General features: G+C 41.8%; 1 protein-coding gene across 4 annotated transcripts in view; it reads right to left on the bottom strand.

Annotated features, from left to right (window-relative positions):
* Nucleotides 1-7460: 7460 nt before the first annotated feature.
* The window catches only part of RAD51AP1 (RAD51 associated protein 1), a 30310-nt gene continuing 24354 nt past the window's right edge, over nucleotides 7461-13416 (bottom strand). The window contains exons 7-9 of one of the 4 annotated variants that reach the window (XM_088025876.1): nucleotides 12893-13057; nucleotides 11525-11674; nucleotides 7461-9089 (exon numbers count right to left, since the gene is read on the bottom strand). In XM_088025876.1, coding sequence (XP_087882002.1) covers nucleotides 8947-9089; nucleotides 11525-11674; nucleotides 12893-13057 — 458 coding nt within the window. In that variant the 3' untranslated portion in view covers nucleotides 7461-8946. Of the gene's footprint in view, nucleotides 9152-11524; nucleotides 11675-12892; nucleotides 13058-13416 lie in introns of all 4 variants that reach the window. The other 3 variants (XM_088025877.1, XM_088025878.1, XM_088025879.1) reach the window with 3 other exon arrangements.

Raw genomic sequence — 13416 nt, 5'->3', positions numbered from 1 at the left:
CTCTCTTATAAAAATACTTTGAAAAAAAAAAAAGTGTCAGGCCTAAAAACAGTGGCTGAGTGTCTGCTGCTAACTCCTTTTTTTTCCCTCCTGGTGGCTGATGTCAGGAGAGGGGGTGTCTTGGCATCAGCCCTTGGGTGCTCAGGGCAAAGGGAGACGGCAGCCCAGGAAGGAAGATGAGCTAACGAGGTGGCCAGCAGTTTAGGACACCAAACAAAAAGACCCATTTCCTCTAGCTCACTGCAAAGTAAACCATTCTCTTACCACAACCACCTTTTGCTCTGAAAGATACATATATAAGCGGTTACTCGGTAGCTTAAAGCCTACAGAAAAAGAAAAGGGACAATGGATAGAAATGCTTTGCCTGGATTTCATTAGGCATTTTTTGCACCTTCTTTATTCAGAGCAGAGCTGTATGAAAAATGAACTCACTGCAAGACGAAAAACTAATTTGCATTAAGTTTATGGAATCTGGTTAAAGCGACAATTTATGTAAATGGAAGAGTCTTAAAGGATCTGACGCCACTGTTACATGCCCGTTCCATTAACAGACAGCTGCTAGAACTCTGCTTTGTGTCCCTTTGAAGATCCTTTTCAGCCTCTAACTCTAACAAGAGCCAAGGTAGCCAAGGACATCTGAACAAGGACAGAACAGGGATCAGTGCGAATGTTATTCTGGCTTCTGTAAACCACTCCATTGGTAGGTTCTTCAAGACCCTATAATAAATGGTGACAGCATCACAATTCTGAAATTATTCAGAGGACTCAGGACACGTCCCGCCCACTATTATCACAGCATAATGTTGAAAAACCAGAAATTACTTGTCTATATATAATGAGAAGTTAAAAAATATGGCACATATGTATTATAGAATATGATGTGATCACTTTAAAAAATGAAGTCTCTATGTATGCCTGTAATGTATTGAATAAAAACAGAACAATATGCATGATTCCATATTTGTTTAAGAAAAAAATAAGATGGGGGTGCCTGGGTGGCTCAGTCAGTTAAGCGTCTGCCTTCAGCTCAGGTCATGATCCCATCGAGCCCCGCGTCGGGCTTCCTGTTCAGCAGGAAACCTGCTTCTCCCTCTCCCACTCCCTCTGCTTGTGTTCCCTCTCTCGCTGTGTCTCTCTCTCTGTCAAATAAATAAATAAAATCTTTAAAAAGAAAAAAACGAGGTGGAGGTGCCTGCGTGGCTTAGTCCATTGAGATTCTGCCTTTGGCTCAGGTCATGATCTCGGGGTCCTGGGATTGAGCCTGGAGTTGAGCTCCCTGCTCAGTGGGCTCCCTGCATCTCTCCCTCTGCCCCTCCCCCTGATCGTGCTGTCTCTCTCACTCTTTCTTTTCTCTCAAACAAATAAATAAAATCTTTAAAAGAAAAAAACAAGATGTTTGCATGTCTTAATCAGGTATATTGAAGAACATAGAAAAAATAAAAATAATTACCTCCTTTGAGGGGTGGAGCTGGGGAAGGTGAGTGGGAACATGAATTTTAACACACACACACACAATATGAAAAAATCCTATGCAAGAGTAAACAAAAAGTAATAGTTGCTTCTCTTCAAATGATCATAATGTCACTTCTTTCTTCCCTTCCTTCCTTTACAAACATTTGCTGAGATAATTCTTCTGATAAACCAGACATAGCCTCTGCCCTTAAGGAGAGTTCATTATCTAGGAGGGAGACACATGGAAACAGGTCATTACAATGCACATGATCAGGGCAGTAATAGAGGCCAGTGCAACGAGCTAATGAAGCACACTGCAGGGGGCGAGGGAGCCTTCACACCTGAGCAGAGTAGAACTGTCCTTGAAGAATAAACAGACAGGCATGGAGTCAAGAGCAGATGGACAAGACAGCAACCAAATAGTAGGAAAGAGCACTGTGTTCTTCAGAAAGTGTGAGCACATGGACATTACTGTAGAGGGCTAGAGAGGTGGTTAGACTGTAAAGAAAGGGTCGCATGGTTCATTCTAGGTCTGACAAAATCAGATTTGTACTTAGGATCATCTCTCTGGCAATACCATGGAACAAGGTTCAGAGGAGCTCAAGTAGGAAGCTGTCTTGAGCATCAAGGCAAGAGAGGATGAGGACCTCAACCAAGGCCATGTGAGGACACAGTGGAAGTGGGAACTTGGGAATAATTTGGGAGACAGAACTGGTAGAATTTTGGCCATCAATTTGATATGAGGGTTGCAAAATCCAAACATGCTCCCTCCATCTATTCCACAAGGATGTGGGAGACAATCAAGTCCACATCATCTTTCCCAGCCAGTGGAGCTCTTTTCGTCTATTCAGCTTCTGGGGCTCCGTAGGTGAAGAGAACATGAAAACCTCAAGAAGATGCTGCGGCATCTTGGAGTCTAGTCTCAGTGCTGTCCCCAGATAGATTCTGAGCAAGTCATATGCCTTGTCTATCCTCAGTTTCCCCATTTGTAAGATGACAGGACTGGACTAGATGGCCTCTGATGTCCCTTCCAGTTCTAAGCTTCTTTGATGCTAACTTTATTAAATATTGCCAGATTGGAAAAGTTCTGTTGTGGCTTATTCCACGAGTTCACTCCTTTGGATAATTCTGTGGCCATCAAAGACTATCTTGTGCCTTTTTTTATTTCCTAAGAATGCATTCAATCTAGCTTCAATTTAATCCATGACACATAACCTATGTTCAAAGCTTCACAAATGCTACTTTTTATCCTCAAAATAGGTGGTGAACTATGAGAATGTTTTATATCTTGTTTATAACTGCTGCATGAAGGGTCAAAGATAAGAAACTCATCTCAGAGCCAGAATGAATACGGCTTTGAGAACTGAAACTAAAATTTAAAAGTTCCTCCTATTATTTTACATGGAGATTAGTTTCCCTACTTCTCCAGTTTAGACCCATCGCCTTCCTCTGGATTTCAGCCCTTTTGTGTGTGGAGATCATTTTGTCACTTGGTCAACAACTTGAGTGTTAATTATTTTAGGGGCATACATTTCATTTCATCTTGATTGTGAATCTCTTGGAGGCAAGAATGATGAGCTCGGATTTTATTTTATTCCTTACATTCCTCCTTTGGACAAGGACAATGACTTGTCTGCTGAAAGCTCTTGGTACAAATGTGCTGAGAAAGAGACATCTAAGATAGTTTAGATTAATTCATCAAAAAATTTGAGACCACCATCTGAATGCCAGAGACTGTGTTAAGCATGGGGGCCTGAGAGATAAGTAAAACAGAATCCTTGCTTTCAAGGAGAGTTCAGGGTCTGGTAGGCATGACAGAGCCATCAACAGTGGGGCCAGCCTTAACTGTATACATAGTATTTTATATTTATTGTGTTATCTATGTACACCAATCTTCAATGCCCAGTAAAGAAATATATCTTTTGAGATTTATTTCTATTGCAGTTGTCAAGTAGCTTGATCTTTATGCCCTGGAGAGCTACGTTTGGGGCAGAAATTGTGGCAGTGTAGGACTGGCAGGTACTCCCTTTGCATTTCTGTGGATAGGAGATAATGTACTTAATGTACTTAAGTTACTCTCACTGCTGCAAAGAGAACTCCTTGGCCTCTCTGCAATTATCCTTGAAACAATTCATGGTCCATGGACTCTCAGAGCTGGAAGAGGTTTTAGGGGCCATTCATCCATTTTCCCACCCCGGCAGAAGTCCTCTTTAGAGTATCCCCAGCAATCATTCAGTCTCTGCTTGAATATTCCTGTGACAGAACTCACTGTTTTTCCGGGCAACCCATTTCACCTCTGACTGCTTATACATATGGTTGGTGCTCAGCAAATGTCGGTGGGAAGAAATGATACTGAGCAACATATCCTCCACAAATACTTGCTATCCTCTGCAGAACAACAAAGAACACATCTACCCTCTCTTCTACTCCAAGAGCTCTTGAATATTCAAAACAGTGCCTTCTTGCCTCCCTGGCACCTACTCATCTCCAGGCATTCTGTAGTTTTATTTCAAGCATGTCTTCGTAGGATAGAGCATCCAGGCATGACAGAGAGAACTTGTATTGTGATTGTCCCTCTCTACTTTCTAGTTTTTTTATGACCTTGTTTTAAGTGGCTACCATTTTCTAGAGTCTAGATTATGTACTAATCAATGTTAAATCAGCCAGCGAGATCTTTACATCACTCACCTGGTCATTGTATTTCTATTAATGAAGTCTAGACCAGTATTTGCCCCTTTTAGCTGTCACAACACACTCATGTTGGATTTGGGATCAGCTAAAACCATGGACTCCCAGCACTGGGTCCTCCACAAATTTGCGAAGTATGTATTCTAGCCAAGTTCCTGACAACAGTATGGAGCTGGAGAAGGCAAAGTCAAAGAGTGGCTGGCACACCACTCGAGACTCCTTTCAGGTTTCTCATTACCCTCTTGATAAGGACTAAAACCGAGAAGGGAAGTAAAAGACATAAGTCCCAGAACTAATTAGGCACAGTCCAGGTTTGAAGGATTCCTTAAAACTCCTAGATTTTACATATTTAACACACACAGATGATTAAATCCCTCGAGCAAGACTAGCAGCAAAGGACACATTTGTCCTTTCATAGTTTGAACTTTCTATAAATGGCCTTGCACCTTTGCCAGGTCTCCATTGAATCCTGAACAGTGAAGCTTGAGTTAAGATTGTTGACAATCAGTCATTTAAAACAAGTCAGAGGGGTCACAAGTTACTTACGCCCTGAATTGGCGGATGGACGTTTCAAACGTAGCAAGTAGCACAAATCAACTACAGATTAAAAAAAAAAAAAAATCCAAATTTTGCATTGTTCATCCCCCTTTTAAGGAAAATATTTGCTAGGACGAGCATTACCCTAGAGTGGCAAGTACGACCCAGAGGAAAAGTGATGCTCTGGACGTACCTATGATCGATCCACACACAGCTTAAAGCTGTCTTGCTTTGGGCTCTGGTTGAGCATGGAGGCTTCAAGCAGATGGGCTGGGCCAGGATAGGCTGGTATCAGCCACATCCTAGGACATCCACGTGAGGCGTGGGGTTGTGGGCTCACTTTTGACCTCCAAAAGGACCAGCCACGCCCTGAAGATAAAGGGGGAGGAAAGTTTTGCGCCCCACGTTGTCGGGGTCAGGGCTGGAAGCAATTTCAGGAGAGGTCTTAGGAGTTTCCTAAAATCCATCTCTCCCCACCCCGCACTCAGCCGAGGTCTGCGATGCAACTTTCTGTTAGGAGCAAACTACATGGATGTCAGGTTGTGAGGATGTGGCGGTTCAGAGCACTTCCGTCCGCGCTCACACCCCGTGCCTCTCTCCTCCGACCACACTCCCCCTATTTCGCATTCTCCGCACCTCCCTTCTCCCCGCTTCCCCAGCCTTCTTCCCCCGTTGCCCCAGATGCTTCTGCCCCACCGCGGTCCCTTCCTCCCCGCTGGCGCTGAGCGCTGCCTTACTCTGTCCGGGCGCCGGCAGGTGGTGGGAAGAGCTGCATGGGGCTGGCGCACACTGCCCGGCGGCCGTTGCGGGGCGCTTGCTCCCGCCCGCACCGGCCGGGGACCACGCCCTCCTCCCGTCTCTATAGAAACTCTGGCCGCTCTTTTTGTGACTCCGGCCGCGGAAAGGACTTAGACTTTGGTTCCGTCCCAAACCACCGTTCACATCAGCATAAAGAACACCTCTCTTCCTCCCCTACTCCCATTCTCTCGCCTCAGGTAGAGTTGAAGGACATCCCAAGAATGGGGAGATTCGAGTTCACCGAACTACCCGGGCTCATGAAATTATTCCTACTTTCTCCCTCTTCCAAAAAGGTTGTGGTTCCCCGAAGCTCATGGCAAAAGTTCCAGATATAAAGTATTCATCAGATGAGCACTTTCTGAGCATTGACTCTGCACCAGGTTTTAAATGCATGAAAACTAATTAAAGTTCTAGCTAAATGACAGTAGCGGGACCTGGAGGAATATCGTCTGGTCTAAGAAGGAAACAGACATTCAAAAAAAGCTTTTAGAAAGATGAGTTGAATTTGAGTCTTCAAGGCCAAATAGGAATTAGCAACGTAAAGCAGACAGGTAAGAGCCCGTGTAAAGGCCCTGAGCTAGGGGACCACATGGTATCACGGGTGCCGGCCTGTTGGGTGCGGCAAGTCAAAAGTGCATAGGGGGCAGCATGAGACCAGGTTGAAGAAGCAGACGGGACAGCCAGATTTGAAATATCTCATGAACTAAACAGGCTAGGGTTTTTGTATGTGGATTTTAAGCAGAGCGGTGTTCATGCTCAGATTTTAGAAAACTTTCTGGCAAAATGGTATGGAGGGTAGACCAGATAGGTTAAGAATCAAGGCAAGGATGCCTGTTAATAGTGAGTGATGTTTCAGAGTAAGGGACGGCAGGTGGAAAAACAGTTCTGAGCAATTTACAAAATGAGAGAGTTCAGTGACTGGATGTGAGGGGCGGAAGTGCCCCAGGCCCTCCAATTGATAGTGGTGCCATTTACTAACAAAATCTAGGAGGGGAAACACGGAGGATAGGGAGGATATTACTGATTTACTGGTGACTTATTGCATCAGATTATCAATGAACCAGGCTCTTGCACAGAGCAAGATCTGGGCTAAAAAAATCCTGACTTGGGAGTCATTGTCACATAGGTGACCACTGGAGCTTGAAGTCACCTAAGCTTGAAAAGGGGGGGGGGGCAGGGGAAAAGAATGGAATCGCACAGAATAGGGCACTATGGCGGAAGAGTGGATGTAGGTGACACAAGATTGTAAGTCTGCAAAATAATGAAGAGCAGGAAGGGATATGGGGAGAAAACTAAAAAAGAATAGTGTCATGTGAGTCCAGTAAATAAAATATATTAATAGGCAGGTTATGATGAGCAGGGTAAGATTAGGTGAGAAAACTGTACACTGGATTTGACAGAAAGGTCATTAGTGCTTTCTGCAAGGCCGGTTTTAGCATAATTTAAGGTAATTTTCAGTATAAGCTATTACTTTTTTAAAAAGATTTTATTTTAGAGAGAGAGCGAGCAAGCATGAGTGGGGGAGGGGCAGAGGGAGAGAATCCCAAGCAGACTCTTGGCTGAGTGCAAGCCCAATGCAAGACCATGACCTGAGCCGAAATCAAGAGTTGGATTCTTAACCAAATGAGCCACGCAGGTGCCCCCAAACTTACTTTGAATAACACAGAGGAAACAGGTTCATTTTCATTTGAAAATGAAACAGGTTTCATTTCAAACTGGCGCCAGATGACTAATCAGTGATAGCAGTACCTAATACAGGGTAGGCTCTTAATAAATTTTTACTGTTGAACTGCAACATATAGAGCACCTTAATACCTTGTAACTGTATACATGTTTTAAGAAGGGGATGCAGTGGGGTAGGTGAGGTGGTATACAACAGTATAAAAATATACACAGGAAAAAAATGTACAATAGCAATAAGCAAATGCTCAATTTTTTTTTAAAGATTTTATTCCTTTGAGAGAGAGAGAGAGACACAGCATGAGCAGGGGGTAGGGGGAGAGGGAGAAGCAGACTCCCCACTGAGCAAGGAGCCCGACACGGAGCTTGAGCCCAGGACCCCGACACGGAGCTTGAGCCCAGGACCCTGGGATCATGACCTGAGCCGAAGGCAGACGCTTAACTGACTGAGCCACCCGGGCGCCCCTGCAAATGCTCACTTTAATCATTTTTCTAAATTCCTTATTTTCACATTAACATAGATGTTTCTATAAACCAAGAAAAACTGAACCAATAATATTATACGTTTTAATGGTTAACATGATTTTTTAAAAGATTTTACTTATCCATTTGAGCAAGAAAGAGAGAGAGACTTTGAGGAGCAGGAGAGGAGCAGAGATGGAGGGAGAGGGAGAGGAAAGAATCTCGAGAGATTCTGTGTTCGGCACGGAGCTCAAACCCACAACCCCAAGATCATGACCTGAGCTGAAACCAAGTCAGACACTTAACCAACTGAGGCACCCAGGCGCCTCTAATGGTTAACATGATTTGAAGAATTTTTATTAAAAAGTGATCAGGAGCTGGTTGAAATTCTCACCATAAAATGTGAAATATCTACAACTATTTTTATTCATAAGAAATTCACATTAAGCTTCCTGAAAAGCTGTATTATCTAATATCATAATAGGGATGACTAAGTACTTGACAGCCACCCTCTAATCACTGGCTTCACAAAGTGATTATTCTAAGAAACAGCTCTCCCCCCCTTTATACTTACAACAAAAAGACTAACATATTTTTTTTTTGCAAAACATTCATTTAATCGTGAAATGGAGACAATCAGAAATAGATGGATGTAATGGTATGAAGGAAAAGAGCATATCAAGACTCTTCCACTTTCATTAAAGGTTTTGGCAATGAGAGCGTCATAAAATCTCATGAAATTCTATTTGCTATATAATAAACATCTACTTCTGAGTAGGAGACATATGCCATATTATAGCAACCATTTTAATGTGTAAAATAATTGTGAATTCTTACTATAAAAATATTTGGCTAAAATATGAAACATCTTTGCAGTAAAACTGACAATGCAACCTAAGTTAAGATTTCAGAAATGTCTCCTGGAAAAAATGGGCATGTTTCCTTTTGCCATATAACCTCTCAACAGTGAAAGTTAAGGTGCCATAAATTAGACAAAGCTGGAAAGCAACATCATCTTCTTAGAACAGTATGCAACGTGGACTTCTCCTTGTCAAACAGACAACCACTTAACGACGACTTATTACACACAGGAAAAAGAGAACACGTTCTTCAGAAGGAAATGACATCACAAAATAATTCTTATAAACAATCCTTTTCTTGAAGTCTTGAAGAGCTTCAGAGAACATCATCACAAAATAGGTAGAGGCAATTCACATGACCTTAAAGGATTCCTTTATATTATGATGCCCTCCTTATATAGAAACACATTTCAAATATAAACACACTTGTAAAACTCTAATTCTCTTAAACATTTGTTTACCACCACACTCAGCTGCTAGCGGCGCTTGGATGTAAAGGTTTAACTCGTGCTAATCTGGACAAGCCAAGGCGGAGACTCCGATTGGGAGACTTAACAGACACCCCTGCCGGGGGGCTCCTCCTCCTGCTACTGCCGCTGCTTCCAGATACCGCTGAAAGAAAGCATAGCACTTGCTGCTGGCGGTGTTTGAAATCTCTTAACAAAGATCAACTTCTAAGACAGAAGATGCAAAAAGAAAAGCAGATACGGATTACTGTGGTATATAAGTTCTATCAAGCCATAAACAAGATCAAAAGAATGAACAGTATTAAAGGGCAGAAAAAATACAGTACTGCCTATTTTCAAACATGCTCAGAAGGCAAGTTAATGGCACCAAAACTTTAAGCACAAAAGCTGAAACAGGTGAGTTGGGAGAAAGTAACATTGGTTTTAAAGGCATGAAGAACTGCATGCAGTTATAATTTCTAAAGTAGCAGAAAAATCCAATGCATTTTTTGAAAATGCTGCAATTTTTACAAATACTCCTTGAATCTATTTTTTCAAATATTACATTGTTGTAAACATGACAAATATTCTTTTTATTTATTTATACTAGTTTATTTAAGTGACATTATATGGTATTTGTCCTTCTCTGACTGGGGGTAGGAGTGGATGGGTGAAATAGATAAGGGGGATGAAAGGGTAAGACGTACAAACTTCCAGTTATGAAATAAATAAGTCACGGAGATGAAAAGTCCAGCATAGGGAATATAGTCAATAATATTGTAATAACATTGTATGGGGACAGATGGTGACTATGCTTATCATGGTGAGCACTGAGTAGTGTGTGGAACTGTTGAATCAATATGTGCCTGATATTTTACAAGATGAAGTAATTAAGAGACATTAAGTAATCATGCAGTCTCAGACTGCAATCTTTTTTTAATAATGCTTTTTATTTATATTTCAAATTTTTATTTAAATTCTAGTAACACATAATGTAATATTAGTTTCAGGAGTACAATTGAGTGACTCCTCACTTATATATAACACCCAGTGCTTCTCACAACAAATGCCCTCCTTGATGCCCAACACCCATTACTCCATCCCCTACCCACCTCCCTTCCAGCAACCCTCAGTTTGTTCTCTATAGTTAAGAGTCTCTTATGGTTTGCCTTCCTCTCCTTTTTTTTTGCTTCCCCGATGTTCTTCTCGTTTTTTTCTTAAATTCCACATATGAGTGAGATCATATGGTATTTGTCTTTCCCTGACTTATTTTGTTTAGCATAATACTCTCTAGTTCCATCCAAATGGCAAAGTTCATTCTTTTGGATGGTTGAGTAATATTCCATTGCATATATATACCACATCTTCTTTATCCATTCATCAGTTGATGGGTATCTGGGCTCTTTCTGTAATTTGACTATTGTGGATAGTGCTGCTATAAACATCAGGGAGCAATACAAAAATACTGACTCAGACTGAAATCTGTCTATTAATACCTAGTTATCAGGGGGTGACCACTGTGGACCAATCAAGAAATGTCAGTGAGGGCGCCTGGGTGGCTCAGTTGGTTAAGCGACTGCCTTCGGCTCAGGTCATGATCCTGGAGTCCCAGGATCAAGTCCCGCATCGGGGTCCCTGCTCGGCGAGGAGCCTGCTTCTCCCTCTGACCCTCCCCCCTCTCATGTGCTCTGTCTCTGTCTCTCTCTCTCTCATTCTCACTCTCTCAAAATAAATGAATAAATCTTTAAAAAAAAGTCATCTTAAAAAAAAAAAAAGAAATGTCAGTGAAAAGAAGTAAACCAACCTGAGTAGATTTGAAATGACTTAGAGAAGGAGAGGGGACAAATGAGGAGAGACATACCAGAGGAAGGAAAGTGGACAGAGAGAGGCTCTGACAGAAGACGACACACATTGTGTTTAAGGAAGAAAAACAGTATCAATCTCCCTGGACTAGACGGTTCATGTGGTTGGGTGAGAGGAAGTGGATACAGGACTAGTTAGGAGGCCACAGGTGGTTTGGGCATGAAATGAACAGGCCTGGACTAGGTTTTTGGTAATGTCGAGATAAGTGAAGGTCAAAGAATTCTTAAAGGATCAGTGAGGCTTGGTTGTGGAGCAAAAACAAAGGAAGAGAAGTCAAGTCTGCGAGGGCATTTGTTAAATGCTGGAAGCCCTGTGTACAGGTCCCAAGGCTTTAGTCAGACTGTGACTCAAGTGGGTCTTGAGCAAACCAATTTCTTGCCAAAAATAAATATCAGGAATGTTAAATGTTAACACTCTTTGACACTGTAATTCCACCACTAGGAATTTGTCCTAAGAAAATAGTCAAGGATGTACCCACAGATTTCTAAAATAAGGACATTTGTGCTTATTGCAACCTTACTTATGACATTGAGAAAATAATAAACAATCTGGATGCTCAGTATAAGCATATAAGCATATAAGTATAAGGGAATGACATATGATGAATAAATGCAGCAATTACAAACCTTGGTTTTGAAGAGTATGTAATAATATGGTGTAAACACTTACAACTAGGGAAAAACATCTGCCAGTGATAATTTTCCAAGCCCCTGCCCTTGATCAATAAATATGCCATACCTGGTGGGATCCACTTAGATTTTCTGCTTTCAGCTGAAGGGCTGCATATTTGTAATGATTTCCTAGTGGCCTCTGAAGAAAGAGAAACCTTTTTTGGTGAAGGCTGAGATTCTGATTTCACAGCAGCTGGAACAGAGTCTCCTGAAGTCACTTAAAAAAAAAAAAATACACACACACACACACACACACACACAGAGAGAGAGAGAGAGAGAGAGAGAGAGAAAGTAATGAGCACTGGGTGTTATATACAACTGATGAATCAACTTACATAATCTTATAAAAATTAAAAAGGCAATATCATAAATTTGGAAAACTCTTATTATACACAAACATTCACTGAGAGCCTAAGAATAGCCATTTTTATGAGCATTTGTAGGCAAGGCAGTGTGGTAAGCATTCCACATACACTATCTTTAACTCTCAGAGCAACTCTGATACAGATATTGCTATCCCCACTATCAGATAAGGAAACAGGCTAAGTAATCTGCCTAAAGTCTAATAGCTGCTAAGTACCTGAGCCAGGATTAGGAACCAGGTCCAAAGTCTATATCTGTAGCCATTACATAAAAGTGTCTCATCAGTACATGTCAATGAGACAATATATTAGGCTCTAGGGTTACAAAGAGTATAGCTCATGGATCTTGTTCCCAAGGAACTTGGACTCTAATAGAGTTCAGTCACTAGACTAGTAAAAAGCTCAGGTCGTGACCTCAGGGTCCTGGAGTCAAACCCTGCGTCCGGCTCCCTGCTCAGCAGGGAGCCTGCTTCTCCCTCTCCCTCTGCTGCTCCCCCAGCTTGTGCTCTCGCTCTCTCAAATAAATGAAATCTTTAAAAAAAAAAAAAAAAAGAAGGAAAGGAAGGAAGGAAAACCAAAGAAGCCCAAAACATGTGGCAAAGAGGGATCTCAAATCAAAGACTAAGTCAAGACTGAAAGCAAGAAATGAGAATCATGCAAACTTCCCTGTTTGCTACCTGGAAAAAATGTGGTCCAGTGGCTGGAGCTTGGGCTCTAAATGGACAAACATGGGTGCAAATTCCAGCAGCTCACATAATTAGTTGGAAGAATTCCAACAAATTCTTTAACCTGAGCCTCAGTTTTCTCACCGTAAAATGCAGGTGACCCTAGCCATCTCGGAGGGGGACCGTCAGTGCTGCAGGAGGGTAATTCTAGTAAAAGCTCCACAGACAGTGGGGCTCAGAACTCTCAGCTGCTTTTCTCCCTTCCCCACCACCCCTTTCCTTCTGTGTATCTTAGCTAGAAGTGAACACTGGCAAAATGTTAAGGAGAACAAAGGCAGAGAGAAGAAAAACATTAAATAAACCAAATACATTCCCTTTATAAAATTAAGTGTTTTGGACTAGGCTTACCCAAAGTATCACATTTGGATTTAGGTTTCTTCTCCTTCTTTTCAACTGGGGATTTTACCCTCACTTCTTTCTTCTTAATTTCTTTCACTTTATTTTTTCCCTTAGTGAAGCCTTCATCATTGTCTTCACTCTCATTAAAATCAGAGTCATCCTCAGACTCTTCATCTAAAACAGAGGATTACATACTTGATCTCTGTTCTAAAAAGTGAGGCTTCCATGTATACCTGAAACTAATATAACATTGTATGTCAATTTACTTCAATTTTTAAACAAAGTGAGGTCTATTGCCTCGACTTTACAGCCTTTGCACTCAATTCTTGGGCACCTCGTGCTATGCTATGCCACCACAGGACTGACAGCATGGTTGCCTGGGTTTGAATGCTGGCCCCTCTGCTTACACTTTGTGTGACCTCAGACAGGCCGCTCACCTCACCGTGCTTAAGTTTCCTATGTATAAAATGAAGATCGTCATAAAGCCTACATGAGAGGGTTGTTGTGCAGATTAAATGAGTTAATATAGGTAA

Source organism: Eumetopias jubatus, unplaced genomic scaffold (assembly GCF_037043125.1).
Source record: "Eumetopias jubatus isolate StellerSeaLion01/CBP00866 unplaced genomic scaffold, mEumJub1_p1.0 scaffold_8, whole genome shotgun sequence".
Taxonomy (NCBI): domain Eukaryota; kingdom Metazoa; phylum Chordata; class Mammalia; order Carnivora; family Otariidae; genus Eumetopias; species Eumetopias jubatus.
The sequence above is the reverse complement of the archived record's forward strand: the minus strand, read 5'-3'. Positions and strand labels throughout refer to the sequence as shown.